We start from the raw sequence: 18,738 nt of genomic DNA on the forward strand, positions 1-18,738 counted from the left end.
CCTCTCTACTCAAACACAAACCATGGATGCCAAACCTTTAGCTGGACAACCCATTCCTAACTATAAAATAAAAACATGTCCCCTAAAAAGTATGAAAAACTACAAGCACCAGTTCTTGACAATAAGTGTCTAACACTGTGTAGCACTTAAAAGTGAGTTATTGTATTGAACGTTACTCGTGAAAAAAGGGATGCCGGCGATAAGCGAAACATGGAGACAAACAGCAGTTTTCCATCCCAACATGTTCGTGGCTTAACAAGCTTAGAGGTGACAGTAGAGACACTGTGGCACAACAGAGAGCGAGACCGTCTGTCCAGATCAGACGTGGGTCCTGCGCGTGAGAATGTCCAGGACGAGCTCCATCTGGGGTATTTCTCTTTTGTCTTTTCCTGTATTGCTAAACATGACACTAACATGAGCCTATTGCTAATTTCCCTTCCTTTCGTTCTCCTCCCGTCCCTCCTCCGCAACTGTGCATTTGTGGCCTGCTCTACGCAGCTCATTTATCGATGAGCTTCACCAGGCTCTGTCGCAGGTCGTTCAGGTCAAAGATCTTTATGTCCAGGATCTCGATGGATCTCTGGATCTCGTTGTCCGTGCGGTCCCGCTCCTCCAGAGAGTTGTTCAGATTCTGCTCAGAGTTCTGGACGCGCCTCTCCAGATCCGAATTGCGCATTTCCATTTCCTGTGGTGTTGCAGGAGAACGATGGTGACAAAACTCAAAATCAAAATGATTGGGGGATCACTGTAGATTAATGTTACGATTTGAAGCGGCACATATTTTCTTGCATTGTGCGTCAAGCGGTTTTTATGTGACCTTTGTATACCATGGTTACACTCATTGGATATTTCATTTTTCAGCAGCACCAGCGAGAATGTCTATGTAGGTTGTGCACAGACTCGCCTGAATCACAGTTAAACAGTTATCACATTAAAAGTGGCCTTTTAATGTCACTGCAGCAGCCATGAAACCATGACATTCCCCGGTCCTACTGTACCTGCAATCTATGCATGGCTTCATCCCTGTCACGCTCCATCTCATGGTACTCCAGTTTCTTGTTCTGCAAGATGTGGATTTCCTAAAAAAAAAACAATGTCAAGTTAAAAGCTCCATCCCATGTTTTCTATTGCTTTCTCTTATACATGACGATGACTTGAACATATAGTATTTATATTTATTTATTCAGACTCTTGAATTTTATTAAAGAAAACGGCAAGAAGCTCGTTTTTTAAAGTGAAATCAGTCCTTAACTCTGCATCAATCAATCAAGAGCACCCGGTTATTCCTGGTCGGGGGTGGGACCTATCCCTACTCACTAGGGAGGCAAAGAGACACTCTGAATGGAATGCAATGCCAGACATAAACATGCACGCACACACAAACACACGACTGAGACAGACTAGCCCTTCTACACACTTGCGAGCCCCTTTCTCAACCTGTATTGATTAGACATTTGTCTTCCTGGGAACCCAGACATTACATTAACATCAAATTAACACGTCACTCAGTGATCCCAGCATTCATTGTGCTGTGAAATAATAATAATTCCTGCAGTGATTTGTGAAAGCCTTTTTCCTTCACAGCAAACGTCCAATCCAAGGCCTTTGAGCATGGCACATAAGTGTCAAGGTCCAATGAATAGTTGATTAACTGATGCTAAACACCAACATCGCATTACTTTCTGACCTTCATTTCGTCATTGTCCTCTGTCTCTCTCTCATAATGAATTGATTAAATTCCTTTCACATCACACAAACACACGCACAAAAAGAAATGTTGCCAAGAAAAATATCCCGTCCGTGCAGTGAAATGCAAAAGCTAATTTTGGTTTCCCATTCGTCCAATCAGAGTCTCTACATTGTGTCACATTAGTGTGAAGCTCAGGCAGCGGTTGAAGGCTGACGGGTGGTGTGCCCACCTCATCCTTGGCCTTCAGCAGGGCCTCCAGCTCCTCCAGGGACTGGGTGAGCTCGTCCTTCAGGAGGTCACTGGGCCCGTGGCCCCCATGCGTCTCCAACTCTGACACCTGACGAAGAGCAAGACGTACCGTAAACAACCAATCACATGTCCTGTATTCTAAGAGAAGGGGCTGACATAGGTGCTAGCATGCTGCTTCAACTTACCCCTGGCAAATGGACTTGTTCTGTGAATGGTGTCAGCTACCACTGTGGCTATGTTTTAATATTAAACTCCTGTATATACTGGGAGACATCTAGACCAACATGCACACATATGAAGAGGGGCAAAACGAGCTACCTTAGATTGTTACTTCGTCTAAGGTTGACACGACAACCCAAACCATGGCCCTCCACTGAAGGCCCCGTAACACAGAACCCAAACCAGAAGGACACCTCTAAAAATGGCACCCCTGCCTCAATGGAAGCCTGTAGATGAGGGGCCAAATTATTTTTAACTGTCTGTGGTTGGGACAAGATGAAATTCGAGAGAGAGAGAGAGAGAGAGAGAGAGAGAGAGAGAGAGAGAGAGAGAGAGAGAGAGAGAGAGAGAGAGAGAGAGCGAGAGAGAGTGAGAGAGAGAGAGAGAGAGAGAGAGAGAGAGAGAGAGAGAGAGAGATGGCGCTAGAGTGAGAGAGAAACTGGAATGAGGAACTGCCAGCTCCCTCTGGTGATTTTTCATTTCTTCTAACTGGGCCACTGAATCTAGGATATGGCTGTCCTACAAACCCCCCCAGCCCTCCACACCCCCTCCCCCCTCCTGAGACCTGAACCATTTTTTTTTTGGAGCCACCTGGTCGTTCATCATCCACCAGGAGACGCGGTGAAGCTGTGATGCAACATTCCCTATTAACACTATAATGAGTTAACATTATATGAACATTATTATTAACGCTGCAGTGGCCGTAATGCTTCGAAGGCAGAGTGTTTGCAACAGAGTTGAGGTGACTTTGATGTCTGTTCTTCACTTTATTGATCAGAAATCATTTATAATAAATGCGACTAATATACATCTTTATGTTGTGGTTTTTGTTTTTGTAGGTGCCTGCTAAAGCACCGCCTAGGATCGCAGAGCCCCGACGGGGAATCCCTGCTATAGAGTCGGGTTCCAGTCAGTGTTGGTCGCCTCTGCTGTACGGCCAAAGACGTTCCTGATGAGGAGTCGATCGGCTACAACATTGATAAAAAAATAAACGGTCAAATTAATATCCGGGGGAACCCTCACTAAAGGTAGGCCGATAATTACAACGTTTGCGCGATCAATAATGCACAGTGAGGCAATAAATGGGGGAAGGGGGAACAAGCTATTGAAGCAGAGGATCAAATGGAGTTTGTGACGGCTAGCCTGAGGCAGGCTGGGCCTGCTGGTGGATTAGACCAAGAAAAACAGGGTCCTAGATCACTGTGGATAGGGCTTGGCAATAAGGAAAACATGCATTATTACCATAATCATAGGGAATAGGATAACATCATCATAACATCAAGCATCACAATGTGCATATGAATTCAAATTGCCTTGTGAACGGTCCATCTGAGGGTCAGTACATGATTCAGACTCTCCCTAGTACTTTCCCTCTTGACGTTCAAATTTTCATCATTCTAACCTCTATATCTTCATCGTTATTCATTTAGACATTATAAAGGACTTTTTCTAAAACCGGGGTATGAAGATAAGTCGATATATATCTTCATTTCACGACGCTACAATACCATTGAGAACGGTGGATATTATGGGGAGTACAACAGAATCGCACAGCAGGTATGTAAAGCACCCCCCCCTCACACACAGCAGTGTGTGTGTGTGTGTGTGTGTGTGTGTGTGTGTGTGCGCTGAGTGGGGATTTGAAGCCTGTGGTGTGTGACCGGGAAACACGCGCGTGCAGCGTCTGAGTCCGTCTTCATTAAGACGTGAGGGATGGAGGGGGAAAGGAAAACAGGCACGCTACGCTACCTGTCGAATACGATACGATAGCCGTACTAGTGTCTCGCTGTACTACCGGTTGAAGGGTGGAGAAAAGACACACATTTGAGGCTTGACAAATGAGAATATTAGAGAAAAGAGACAGAGAGGGAGAGAGAGAGGGAGAGCGAGCGACACTGACTCAGCACCACTTTGTTTGAGCAAGGATTTTCCAGAGCAATAACCCGTTTTTTGTCGGCTGTCACCACACAGGCAATGAGACATGACCTTCTCCATCAGCCTACAGTGTAATGGTAATGCACAGCACACCAGAGAGCAAACACACACACACACCCACACACACGCCCACACCCACACCCACAAACACGCACACCCACACCCACACACATACAGAAAGAGGCTCAAAGCCTCTTTTTTCCTTTCGGATAATGCCCAGAACAGCTACTTCTCGCTGCCTGATTCGATAACACATCGTAACTTGTTGACCATGAATGGACTTCTGTTGAGCGAAGCGCAGCTGAGTGTTCCAATCTGTTCCTCTGCAGTCTCTTGTTTCTAACCTTCCTTATTGTACCTTTCTCAAAGAAAATGCCTGAAAAGCTCTTCTACACACATTCTACACAAATAATATGCATGAATAGGATATTCAAAGCCCCGCTTAACCTCGAGTATAAAATAGAATATTTTCTGAACAAATACAAATACAGTTACAAACTGTTTAATAACTGAAAGGTATTTTAAGATTAATAAAGCCTTAATAATAAAACCTTGATAAATAAAGGTAAATGCTATCGCATCCATCATATACTCCATAATTTTGATAATATTAAGTTTCATATAAAAGAGTAGTGGTTAACTTGATGTTTACGTGTAGCCCCTGCCCTTAGCCAGAGGGGGGTACCTGGTCGGTAGCCTCATGCTATACGCTAAAGGTTAGCATGAGGTTTACGTGGAGCCCCTGCCCTTAGCCAGAGGGGGGTACCTGGTCCCGTAGCCTCTCTGTCTCCTCCTGGTAGGCCGCTAGCTGTTTCTTCCACTGCTCAACGTTAGCGTTAGCCTCGTGCAGCGCCGCCACCAGTTTGTTGTTGCTGTCCTGCAGTGTGAACAGCTCCGCCTCCAGATTCATCTCACAGATTGACCTACAACACACACACACACACACACACACACACGCACACACACACACAGGTTTAATTTGTCATACACAACCCGGCACAGGGTCATTTCAACACATCAGTAACAGACACATGTGTGTTGTGTGTTCAAACGAATTGCGATCAAACGTTTCTGATCATTCATTAACGATACTATTGGGTGGATGAAAGGGCAGGGCCACATGACACATTATAAAAATGGCGAGGAATGGAAACCAAGGAGGACTATCATCAACATGTGTGACACAACCCTGTGTAGTGATGGGTGGTAGAGGGAGGAATGGGGGAATGAGTAGAGCTGCTTTTCTTTGCCTTTCCACCTGAAACCTAACCATGGATAGAACCAGACCTCACTTATGCTCCCCCCCCCCCCCCTCCCTGAATACATTCAATTCCAAGTTGTGAAAGTGTGCTCTATGTGAGTATGACGATACTCAAATAAACACACCACGCCACAGCACCAACCTGTCTGCTGTTCTATCAACCTTATCTGCTCATCGCTAAGGTTACGCTTCACGCCGGGATCCTCTGTAACCACCAGGATACCTTACATCACTCCAGCCGTTTCCCCTTCCATGACGAGAAAGCTGGAGGTTGTGCCATGGCAACGGTTTGCCATGGCAACAACATCCAAGAGCAGCATTACTTGTGTTGCAGAAGTGATTCTGCGGGCAACAAAAAGCATGGCGCGTGGCTCAGCCCGCTGAGTGCAAGGCTGTTTACCGGCCTGAGGTCCCTTAATGTATGAGTCAACACCGCACCTTTTAAACCCGTCTGGGGCCCACCGTGATTGGCGGTGATAATGAACCCAGAGACCCGGCAGTGAGTCAGGGTGATGTCTGGGAGCGGACGACACTGTCACATGAGGGTTATGGATGAGTCACTTACCTCTGTCTAAACCTGGTCATTATTATTATTATACTACTAATATTATAAAAAGGACTTACTTGACTTGACTGCGTATTGATCAAATCTCAGACAGATATAAAGCAAACCACTTTTTGTTATGGACCAATTCCATCAGAAGGAGGAAAAGGCTAAGCTTGTAGAAAGTGGTTGAGTCTTTGTGGGGCAGTATGGTCTTTGTGAAATAATTCTCCTGGTCGTGACGACTTTAAAACCGAATCCGTAGAGCAGGACCTGGTGTGGCGTCTCTCTGGAGGGATCCCCCGGTCACAGGCCGGGCTTAACGCAGACGGCAGAGAAGAGAGACAGCGATGGGCCGGCTGACCTCTGACCCCGCTGGTGAGGAGCGTGAGAGGGGAACATCTCGGGGCTCCGGGGTCTGTGGAGCGCTGCTGAGAGCTGTCCCAGGGCCGGGTCCCAGGACCGGGACCCAGGACCGGGTCCCTGGACCGGGTCCCAGGGCTGGGTCCCAGGGCCGGGTCCCTGGACCGGGTCCCAGGACCGGGACCCTGGACCGGGTCCCAGGGCCGGGTCCCTGGACCGGGTCCCAGGACCGGGTCCCTGGACCGGGTCCCAGGACCGGGACCCTGGACCGGGTCCCAGGGCCGGGTCCCAGGACCGGGTCCCAGGACCGGGTCCCTGGACCGGGTCCCAGGACCGGGTCCCTGGACCGGGTCCCAGGACCGGGTCCCAGGACCGGGACCCTGGACCGGGTCCCAGGGCCGGGTCCCAGGACCGGGTCCCTGGACCGGGTCCCAGGACCGGGTCCCTGGACCGGGTCCCTGGACCGGGTCCCAGGACCGGGTCCCAGGACCGGGTCCCTGGACCGGGTCCCAGGACCGGGTCCCTGGACCGGGTCCCAGGACCGGGTCCCTGGACCGGGTCCCAGGACCGGGTCCCTGGACCGGGTCCCAGGACCGGGTCCCTGGACCGGGTCCCAGGGCTGGGAAGGTGAAGGTGGGTGAAGGTGAGGGTGGGTGAAGGTGAGGGTGGGTGAAGGTGAGGGTTGGGTGAAGGTGAGGTTGGGTGAAGGTGAGGGTGGGTGAAGGTGAGGGTGGGTGAAGGTGAGGGTGGGTGAAGGTGAGGGTTGGGTGAAGGTGAGGTTGGGTGAAGGTGAGGGTGGGTGAAGGTGAGGGTGGGTGAAGGTGAGGGTTGGGTGCTGGTGGGATTGGATGAGTTTGGTTGGGGTTGCTGGTGGCCGGGGTGGAGGTGAGATTGGGGCGGTGGTGAGGGACGGGTGGAGGTGGAGGTGAGGGTGGACTTGAGTGGAGGGCATGCGTAGAGGTGAGGGTGGGGTAGAGGTCGGGGTGAGGGTGGGGCGGAGGGGTGCTGGGCGTGTGTACGGAGGGGTGCTGGGCGTGTGTGGGGTGCTGGGCGTGTGTAGGGAGGGGTGCTGGGCGTGTGTGGGGTGCTGGGAGTGTGTAGGGAGGGGTGCTGGGCATGTGTAGGGAGGGGCTACCCTTCGGAGAGCATCTTCTTGATGCGTTCCTTCTCGGAGGACAGGGTGATGTCGGCGCTCTGGCTGCGGAACAGCTTGTCCTCGGGTCCGTTGATGCACATCACCGGGGGGGACTGCAGCTCGTCAGAGAGGTCCTACACACACACACACGCGCACACGCACACAGACACACACACACACACACACACAGGAGCAAGATGGAGATGTTGTGCTCCCATTCACAGCCCATGAGGGTGGGAGTGTTAGTGATAGTGAGAATAATAGCGAAGGGGAAAAGAGGTAGTTCACAAGTGTTGTTTATAGGAAGGCTTAGAGTAGGCTAGTGTGCTCTTGTGTGCTGTCAGTCACACAAAGCTGCTGCTTATCAACATAATGATCATGCAAAGGGCAGCAACATTAATGGAAGCCCCGACGCTAACCTTTTACAATCCAGTTCATTTCAAAACACGCATCGTAGCACTACTATTTTGTTTAGTTGTCTGTATTATTCATGTGGGGAGGGGGAGGAGGGGGGGGGGACGACACCCACCTGTGAGTACTAGATGAAACCGATCAGAAAGCAAAAAAGATTCCCAAGATGGAGAAAAGAACATGTCAACTTAAAAGAAAAACACACCAAACATGACATCAACAATCCAACCGAAAAGATAAAAACAGCAACGATTCGCAGTTCAGATTCGCGGCGCGCCGCCCGGCGCGGGTTAACGGGGGTCCAGCGTTTTCCGACGTGCTCATTGAGCCGCCAAAGGGGGGGGTCGTCGTCGAGAGAGCCACCGGCCCGGGCCGGCTGTCTGTTCAGCCATAGGATTAAAAGACAAAGGGCCCCGCCCCCCCCCCCCCCCCCCCCGCCGGTGAGCAGCGCTTGTAACCGAGGGATAATTGCTCCTCATCGATTAGGCTTCGGGCGGTCCTTGAGTGGAACCAGAGCCGCAGTCCTCAGGGCCGGCGCAGGCAGCAGAGGAGGAGGGGGGGGGGGAGGCGGGCGCTGGCCTAGTCTGAGCACTGCAGGGCCGGGCCCAGTTAAGGGATAATTTTACCATCGTCCTACTTCTCTCTCTCTCTCTCTCTCTCTCTCTCTCTCTCTCTCTCTCTGCTCGGCCCCCCCCCCCCCCCCCCCCCCACCCCGGAGAGAAGTGACCCTGCTCAAGCGCAGTCTTCCTCTGTTGCGGTGGTTTTTTTTCCGACAGCACACTCACTCTCTCCCCCCCTCGCCCGATCCCACTTCCCTCTCGAACCCAGTGAGCGAGCGAGGTCAGAGACGGCCCTCAAACCCTTATGTACACAGCGGCCTAGAAGCCCTTCAAGTGAGCCGACGGCAGTGTGCAGCGTGCAGCGTGCTCGGTCACCTGCGGGGCGGCGATGCTGAGCGCGGTGTTGGCCAGCTCCTTGTCCTGGGACTTATCGCGGGCCAGGCGGGCCGCGTCTTTCACCTCCTTGAACTTCTCAGAGAACTGCAGAGGGAGACGAAGAGGGACGGCCGTTCTTATTGAGTCCTGTGACCTCTGTGCCCACATTTCCTGCCTGGGATTAATAAAGTACATAGAGATAAGTAGTTCTCGTGTCGATATGAATACAACACTGATCTGGTCTGTTGAAAGAGGTGAGTAGGGAGAGTCTAGTGCAGAGGATTTGAAGTCCAGTCAACGGACACCAACGCCCTGCAGTCTACCTGTGAGCATCGTTCAGCATGAAACCGAACCCCGACCTGCCGTTTAATCATATCGACTTTGGTTGATTATTTATATAATGAATATATTTACCATTCTTAGACACAACAAATAAATAAATAAAAGAGGAGAGACCCACAATCCGGATGTCAAGTCAGCGACCGTTTAGTCTGAGATCTGGGATCCGAAAAACGACCACCATGCAATGGTTGCGACGGGCTGCGGTTGTACTGGACCTGGTGCAGCTGCTGCTCCGTGGCGAAGCCCAGGCCGTACACCGTGTTGGCCCGGCTGTCGGCCCACTGGCCAAACTTCTGGGACGTCTTGGTGAACGTCATGCTGGGTGTGATGCTGCAGTTGATGATGGCCTGGCAGGATCAGAGCCACACACACACACACACACACAGGCGGTCAGGACTGGAGGGCAGTGAGGGCAGTTAGGAGGACTGGAGGGTAGTGAGGACTGGAGGGCAGTTAGGACTGGAGGGTAGTTAGGACTGGAGGGTAGTTAGGACTGGAGGGCAGTTAGGACTGGAGGGCAGTTAGGAGGACTGGAGGGTAGTTAGGACTGGAGGGCAGTTAGGAGGACTGGAGGGTAGTTAGGACTGGAGGGCAGTTAGGAGGACTGGAGGGTAGTTAGGACTGGAGGGTAGTCCTGATTGTGCCCCGGGATCAACACTGGTCTACAGTAAACAAAGGTTCCGACCCTCATAGGGGATGAGGAATGGCTATCTACACAAACGACTGCAACATCTGCTGATCAAGCAGGGCAGCCGCTGGGAATCCTCCAAACTAACAAAAGCACTTCCTTTCCCCAGAGGTCCGTCTCAGCAGGAGTTTGCCGCAGCAAAGACAATCGAATCATGATCAAAAAGATACATAATAATAAAAGATATTAATATTATTATTATAATTACAATGTAATTGATAAAAAAGAAAAAAGCAATTGGGTTCCACCAGCGATGTGGACCTACGTCACTTGAGGTCCCCGTCTACTGACAACAGCCGTTCACAGCCTCTTTACAGTATTACAGTAATGAAATGTGAAAGTATGGGGGCAAGATCAGCTTAAGACCCGGCGGGGGGCGATGGACGTGATGCATTTTGACGTAATATGACGGTACTGGGACGGATTACAGCCCAGACAGACACCAATGCTTGGGCTGGAGAACCTACTGTAGCCACCACCTTCATCAGCGCACTGCCTTCTGGGAGGCAGCAATGTGGGTCAGACCAGAGGTGTTAAGACCACACCAGAGAGAGAGAGAGAGAGAGAGAGAGAGAGAGAGAGAGAGAGCGCCAACCCTCCACAGAGGTTGTTTGCGGCCACCCCCCACTAATCCAAAAGGAAAGGCCACAAGGAAAGCTCACAATGTGGATCTCTGAGTGATTATTGTTTCTTTCTTAATTAAATTCTTATTAATGAAAGTCTAATTCTTCTTTATTATGCACCTTTCAAATTAAATGTCATGTCCTAAATGAAGGCTTGCTTCAACGTCAGAAAAGGAATAGCATGTGCCTTATTACTCCATTGACATTTATTCACATGATTATCTTTGCTCTTTAATCTTCTCAACGTTTTTTCGTGTGTAATATCCTGTGCCGTCAATCACCATCCATCACCGCCTTCAAACAAACCCCGCCCCCCCGCCTCCACCTCTCACCTTGGTCCCGCCCACGCTGATGATGCGGTACACGTTGCGGTTGGCGTCGTAGAAGAAGGACACGGTGACGGCATGCTTGCTGGCGGGGATCCAGTTCCTCTTGGTGCTGGGGTCGATCTGGAACACATGGGCGCGGGCGCTGAAGAACGGCTGCTCCCTGAGGATGCGTCGGGGCAAACGGAGAAGAACGTTATGAGCCCAATGAGACCAGCATTAGATATGAGATGGCCCGTGATGATGCCACTCTTTCCGTTCGATCGGACTTGTTTCACGTCGTCCAGGAGTTGGCATTTAGGTTGGAAATGGAATACATGTGTGTGTTTTTTGCATTCGGTAACGTGCCTCTTTGGGTCAACCAAACAACCCTTTGGGTCAACCCCTTCCTCTGAAACGCTGTTTAAACTCCTTTAAACACACACGAAAATACACTCCAGCTCTACTCACATGATGCCACCTACTCTGGCCTTATATGGAGAACAAAGACAGACAAATACAGACCCGGGAAGAGAAGTTCACCTTTGTCTGCGGTCTCTCACATGTTTCCCCCTCGCCCGACACATAAGCCTTTGACAATTTTGGCTGCCCCGTGACGTCCTGAGTGTTGACTCAAACTCCTCTTCCAAACCCACCCCTCCTCCTCAGTGCTCCACGCCAACGTTTGTGGCCGTGTATCCAGGATACGAGGTAAATACACAACGCAACCATGTCACTGGGGCTGGAGAAATAGCTCTATGCCGCGCCATGCCTTCAACAGGACATGGAGGCCTGGAAAAACTAGCCTGGTCCTTTTCTGTGTCACACACAAACACACACACACACACTTACTACACACACACACACACAAATACATGCATACACACACAAGCACACACACACAAACACACACACAAATACATGCTTACACACACACACACACACACGTACACACACACACACACACACACACACTATATTACACATTATATTATAAAAAGCCAAAAGGCCTGTGCACTTTGATTTTACATTGATTATTGTTTATATTTATATTGCACCTTTTAAGAGACATCCAAATGAAAACACACAGAAAACCACACAGAAACGTCTGCTCATGTGGGAAATCTGAGAGAAAAACTATAGGCAACTTAGGTTGTTGCATACAAATGGGAAATGGCACCGCAGCCAGCTGAGTTTTGACAAGTGTGAGGTGGGCTAGGTGGGCAGCGCTGTCGTTCTGTGAATGTAATCCAATCCCTGAGTGTAATTACGAGGCCCTTTACAGACGTGACACGGTGGGCCAGTGTTTCTGAAGCGTTGCTCTGTTTGTCCAGGCAACTGTATTGTTATTCTTTCTCTGAGCAAACACTTCACCGAGCTCGGGGAACACTGCAAAATGAAAGTTATTGCCAGCCCTCTGTTACAGTTATTCTTTGCCTTGTGGTCTGGCAACGGAAAGTGTGCCCTAATAAATTCTGCGAGCAACTGTCCTTCCAACAATATTAAACAGCTAGAATATAACGAATACGGTTGGTTACCCAAAACATTGGCAGCATCAACATGTGGGATTATCACATGAGCACACCATATGTAATCTGACAATCTGCCTCTCAGAAAGGGTCAGCTCGTGTGACTGACAGATGTTCTCGACTGACCCTACCCCAAACAGTATCATGTGATGAGCTTACCTTTGTAGTATGTCGGCTAAATAAGCAATACAAAGAACACAGGTCACCTCTCTGGGTGTCCCGTCGATAATCTGGGTCACAGATTGTGTCGTAACGCTGGCAGGGGAACAGGGAATCGTTTTGACCTTGTCGGTCAGACCTGGCGGTCTGGCACGTCAGCTCATCCACGGTGAGCGAATCTGCCTGACCGCCGCCAGCACGTCCCTCCCTCCGCTGGGACTCCTACCCTGGAGCCCTGGACCCACAGCCAGACCCCAGAACCAGCCCAGCACCTGGCTGTGAGTCCTCGGGCCGCAGCTGTCTCCTGAGCTCCCCCGTAAGGGAGAAGCAGGCTGGCCGCAGCATCATGGACACAGACGCGTGTCCAACTTATTATCTATCTAAAAAATGCACTAAACTAAACTAAACTCTCACCCCAAACCAACTGCAACATAAACCTGTTTCCAGAGTATTTTGTTTTGTGTTGCGACGACTCCGGTCACGTAACATTAACATTATACATTAACTCCTGTAAATAACTTGACCTTTATACGTTCATCAACATGCACAACTTTTGTTTGCTTGGCTTCTTCTTTTCACTGCCTCGTGGGTGTGTGCTACATAGATAACCCTCGCCTTGCCATGGTAAACTGACCCATGTTGTGCTGCACATACGACAATAAAGCACCTTGACTCTGCAACGCTACAGGATGAAGTCCATTCAGTTCAGAATGAGACCCGCCTACAGCTCCTCCACGCAGCCTCTCCCCGGTGGACAGACAGAAGAGCCCCTGATGGACAGACCCTGAGACTGAGTGTGTGAGGGTTGGGATGGAGGAACCAGTGTTGGTACTAATGAGTGGGATTAAAGGTCAGCCTGTGCCTGGGGGTGATCCACAACCACTAATTCATCCGTGCCACGCCTCCATCACAGCGACCCTGAGTCCCAGCAGCGCTGTTGTTCAGGACAACCTCAACAACAGAATTAACTAAGTGAAGTGTCAAAACACTCCGTGTTTGTGATAAGCCTGCTGCTCCACTGTGGGCTGCCCCATTTATCAGTGTGTGTGTGTTAGAGAGAGAGAGAGAGAGAGAGAGAGGGAGAGAGAGAGAGAGAGAGAGAGAGAGAGAGAGAGAGAGAGAGAGAGAGAGAGAGAGAGAGAGAGAAGTAGCGGAGGAAGCAGAGGAGCGATAGAGACTTTGAGGGTGTCTCCATCTCTCAGTACAACTGCATTACAGTTGTCCCAAGCGTATCTATTACCGAGAAGAACCAATGAGACATAATCAGATTTGCCTTATCTGTAACACCGACATTGTGAAAATCATACAGGCTACATGAGAGTAGCTATTGTCCCTCAAAAATCAAAAATGGAACTCAATCACTCTGCTAAAAGCAGGCCTACACATCTGCCATATTTCATAATAATTAATTGGAAAATAGATCAATTGAAGAAATTAGCTTATCATTTATTTCTTCAACCAGTTGTTACTATTGTCAGATCGTAGACGTCGTTGCATGGGCTTGGCATTCCAAGGTCATAAACAAGAACAAAATATGTTTAAAAAAGAGAAGGAAAGGAAAAAAGCCCAACCCAATTATCTGTGCTTACCTTTCTCTGTGGTGTGAAAACATCTTACAAGGTCATTGAGACTTCCTTTCTAGAAAGAGAGGGACACAGAAATAATATTCACACGAACAGATTCGCACTGTTAATTGATCTTGTTCTCTCAGCATTGAGACCAGCCTACTGTCAAATAATAAATAGGCACCTTGACTATTTCCACCTGTAGTTGACCAATAGGAGGCCCATAACTCGTTGAAAGAAATGTAATATGAAGAGATGCTTGGGGTAGGCTAGAAGTGCTGTATGTAATAACAGACACATTACATATATTTTCATCAGAATGTGTTAATAACCCTCAATAGCTCACTCACCACATTTCTCAAGTGAAACGAGAGTTGAGAGTTTCTGTTCCACCAGACAGTAGCTCTCGGACTGTTTTGGCGGGGGGTTGGCTGTCTGCTGCTGCCCGGTGAAAGTGTCGGTGCTCCGGTCTGCTGCTGCCCGGTGAAAGTGTCTGCTCTCCTCTGTGTGTGTCCGGGTGAGGACGCTCCTCAATGGGCTCTCCACGGGAATCCTGCACTGCAAAGCGCCGAGTGGGTTACCTGCAGCAGTTTGGCAATCTAGCGCGCATAAACTAAACCGGAAAGAGACGTCTTCTTGTTTCGGTCACTTGAGTCTTTTTGCCTCGAAGGACCGCGTAAAACATCCGAGATGCTGAGGACCCTCTGGACCAGTGTGCTCGTCCATCACCCGGCGGACCAGGATACTGACCAGACCAGAGGAAGCCGCTGTTTTACCCCCCGGGTGCTGTAAACGCTTCAAACTTCACCGGCCGGTGGATTTGTCTTCTTTTGTCAATGGCTATTGTACTTAATAACTACATGACTTGGGACGGGTTTGATCCGGGATGCAGACTGCAGCAGCATCAGTAGCAGCAGGCAGACGGTCTGTGGCCGGAGGAGAGTTGCAGGCAGCTGCGCTTCAGTAGCGCTTAGTTACTGGGGGCTCCTGGTCGACACCACACCACCACCTGCTGGATCACTGGCGCCTCATGTCAAACCCATCGGGACATGGATTCTATTGTGTAGCCTACATAACGTTGGGCTATGAACAATGACTATATTTAAAGAAACGTATAACATATTGAAGCCATACTAGAGGCTACATGCGTCCAGAACTGCAGCGTTGATTCGGACACGTATTGTTATGTGTATAACTGTTTCACAATAAAGGCCCGACGGGTATCAGAACAAGGAGGAATCAGATACTGCAAATGATATAAAATAAAGTGAGTCATATTGTTCAGCAAACTTTATTCAACTTAAATTGGGTACATTTCAAGGCCTTATCTTTTTTTTTAAACCAAAATCAAATAACTGTTGTCATTGTGACACAAATCAACATCATCTTTTAAACACCAATAACAAAAAAGTGTTCTCAAAACAAAATGAAGAGAAAAAATACAACCCACAACCAATTATGGAACTAGCCATCTAATTATGATTTTTCACATGTAGTAACGTCAAAAAGAGGCATTACAAAATAATTTTGTATATTTCTACACACACAAGCACACTAAATATATTCAAATAACGCTGTCAGCAGTTAAGATAAATAAATGGCCCTTCTGGATGTGGTCGTAGGGGGAAATGACAAAGCAGAATGCTTCTGGTTGCTACAATATAAGCAAATTATGCTCTATATATATCCAAGCAAAAGGTCAGGCACTACGCAGGAAATAAGACACGTGGGTCACTAGTGAACACTTCCTACAGGTACAGATCTTCAGTAGTGAGGAATCCTGCCCCTGCAGTGTCATCAACACAGTGGTTATGCTACTGTACCTACATGCACTCTGCTAGTTGTAGTTCTGTTCCTGCATCAACTACACAAGGTTCAAATCAATTTAATGGGTGGATCTGAAGTAATCATTTAACATAGGATTGTCTATCAGCTATAAATATGTACAAATGTATTTATGTTATAAACGAGTAACATGACATGGGCTACCTTTCCACACAAAGTCAGGCGTTAGGAGAGGCAGAAAGCTAGGAGAAGTGGTGTATTACTTAAGCATAGAAATCTGATTGAAACCATTTATGCCAACACACAATTCCCAGCCTATGAGGTTATTTACAATGAGCACATACTGCCTCTACACAGCAGGATTGTGACAGTAAGGTGGCACTTTGTTGTGTCTGCTTCCATCGATTAGCTTTTCTGTGTCATGAGCTTGAGGCGTCCAAACAGGGAGACCAAAACCACAGGGAACTAAACTAACTCTCCAACTCTAATCTAAACAGAGCAGGATGTGAACTAAATGGATTTCCTGTGCCAAATGTGGAAAGAGAACATAACCAACACGCCGCCGATTCTATTTCTGACCTCCCTTATGAAGATTAAACCAGATTCAGTCACTTGGAGGTGTCTCATTTATATTTCTGCGAAGGCCAAAACTGGGACTCTGAAACTTGTGTGTCAACACGTCTGCCCTCTTCCTTTATAGTCAACAAGTGGACACAACTCATAGTGGTCCCTCTACAGCCGAGCCAAGAGTAATCACACTGTATTAACGTGCATTTCACTGTACCTTTACTTGACATCTATAAACTTCTCCATTTATTTGGCTTTTGGACCTTTTGGCAATACTCTCCCTGGCTTATTCTGTGGATATAAGCTTCGTCAGTCTGCCAGTGCAGAACATGGTGATTCTGGTTCAGTTTCATAGGCATTCACTCAAGAATGGCTAATCATTTTCCAATGATGAAAAACATGAACTTCTCTTAACTCGACACAATATTAACGGTGTCTTCTTACTTGCTACAGCTCTTCTTGTCATTGCTGAAATATATATTTAGATATCCAAAACGGAATTGTCTCAGATCCTTCAGATCTACTGTTTGGAATGTAGAGGCTAAACGCTGAGAAATATATCAATGAAAAGCATCTATTTTATAAATCACTTAAAGAGCTAACGGCCCATTACGCTCGCTTGCCATATATTAGAATCTCAACGAATACTGACTGCACCCAGAACCATTTCCTACCAAAGTCGACGCAAATAATTACACACACACACACACACACACACACACACACACACACACACACACACACACACACACACACACACACACACACACACACACACCCTTCCTCGGCCTTGGCGGGGGTTGTTTGGCCATAGGAGGGGAACTTTACAGGGCCGTCCCTTATCTCTCACTCAGGATGCATGTCACTTTCCACCCTCCGCGACCGACCAAAGGTCAAGGGGGTCCGTTCCAACTCTCTCCTTCCACCGACTAATCCGCTCTCTCCTTCGCCGTGTCTTCCCATCTGGGAGCCGTGCAGCCGGCCCTTTCGCTCTCCGTTTCCTCTGGACCCCCCGCTCTGGTTCTCCTTGTGTCCAGCTGTACACGCGTTGTCGCCAGCTAGAGCGTACTGCCTACTGATTTGTCGGTTTCCCCGGCCTCTCCTCGGTGACCCTTCACAGAGCGTTGCCTCCGCTAGCAGCAGTGAAGAACGGTCATCCTTGTTTCATTTTGGTTTTGGTTTCCGCGTTACCCAGATTAAAACCCAGAGGAAACTAGGCTCATCACAGGCCTAGCTCCTTTCCCGCAAAAAACCTGTGGAGATAAAACTCATCATTCAGCTTCACTGGCCGGATTCAGCGTCGTCTTTGTTGCTCGCCGTCTAGCACTGGGACAGCGCGGTCGCCCCGTCTGGCGGGTGGGCCCGCTCCCCCTGGTAGGTGCAGTCCTGGGACAGAGCCACGGCCACCTGGGAACTGAACACTTCACCCAGGCAGCTGTCCTGAACGCGGGGAACCCAAAGGCAAAGTATTGGGAAAAACTGTAGAAATGCTTTTGTTTATAATAACTTTAAAAAAAAAGGGGAAAAGACGCAGAGACTACAATACAAACTAGTGTAAAAAGAAAAGTGTAACTAGAGCCCGTTCCTCATGTGAAAAGCACTCATTACAGACACAATGCTCTCTTTATCCTGACGATTCCCGGTACGGGACTTTGAGGCAGACCTGTGAAAGCTCGGGCTGGGACAGGCCCGGTGGGAGAGGCCCAGCTGGGACAGGCCCAGCTGGGAGAGGCCCAGCTGGGAGAGGCCCGGGTCTGAGAGGCCCAGCTGGGAGAGGCCCGGGTCTGAGAGGCCCTGCTGGGAGAGGCCCAGCTGGGAGAGGCCCGGGTGGGAGAGGCCCGGGTGGCTCAGCTGGGAGGCCGGCTCATGTTGATGTCACCCTGGGGGAGGGGCCCCTGGGAGGAGGGTCCTGGCTGCCGCTCATCTGATTCCCATGCTGCCCTCGTCCTCCTCCTCCTCCTCCTCCTCCTCCTCCTCCTTGGTTTCTATGGCGACCTCCTGGTCCCCCCCCAGAGCCTGCCTTTGCCCCTGGTGGCTCCGCCGCGCCCTGTGAGACCCCCCAGAGAGAGGAGGAACCCTTCACTCAGGACGGTGGAGCACTCACAGAAAGGTATGCCTTCGGTTAATGATGGGTTTCTCCCCACACTTGTTTTCTATGAAGGCTGATTGAACTTATTTCTTTGTGGTAATAACAATTGGCAGGAGTTTGGAGTGGCTTTCTTAGATTTCTCTGAATCTATCAGTCGATTATTATGATATCAGTCAGTTAGTGTGTCAACAGGGTCTTTTTTGGCTCTGACTGAATCCTGAATACAATACAATCACATGTACCGGTAATTATATTACTTGTCAATAATCAATCATAAAAATCAGAGTAAACTGCAAATATGGTTTATTGTCAAAACATTGCCACATGCCTCGCGTCATTACTTG

At 49.1% G+C, this 18,738-nt stretch overlaps 1 protein-coding gene across 2 annotated transcripts; it reads right to left on the minus strand.

Moving 5' to 3' along the window:
• Positions 1-499: 499 nt before the first annotated feature.
• LOC311360389 (homer protein homolog 3) lies at positions 500-14,000 on the minus strand (the record flags this gene model as incomplete). 2 transcript variants are annotated; one of them, XM_084480453.1, is made up of 9 exons in its annotated part: positions 500-685; positions 999-1,079; positions 1,920-2,027; positions 4,860-5,016; positions 7,397-7,530; positions 8,746-8,847; positions 9,300-9,431; positions 10,728-10,884; positions 13,978-14,000. In XM_084480453.1, 9 exons carry the CDS (start codon positions 13,998-14,000, stop codon positions 500-502), a joined length of 1,080 nt encoding a protein of 359 aa, XP_084336579.1. The 2 variants fall into 2 exon arrangements, with proteins under 2 accessions (XP_084336579.1, XP_084336578.1); XM_084480452.1 differs by having other exon boundaries at positions 8,743-8,847.
• Between the last annotated feature and the right edge of the window lie 4,738 nt (positions 14,001-18,738).

The sequence above is a fragment of the Micromesistius poutassou genome (assembly GCF_964030765.1).
Source record: "Micromesistius poutassou genome assembly, chromosome: 16".
NCBI classification, from domain to species: domain Eukaryota; kingdom Metazoa; phylum Chordata; class Actinopteri; order Gadiformes; family Gadidae; genus Micromesistius; species Micromesistius poutassou.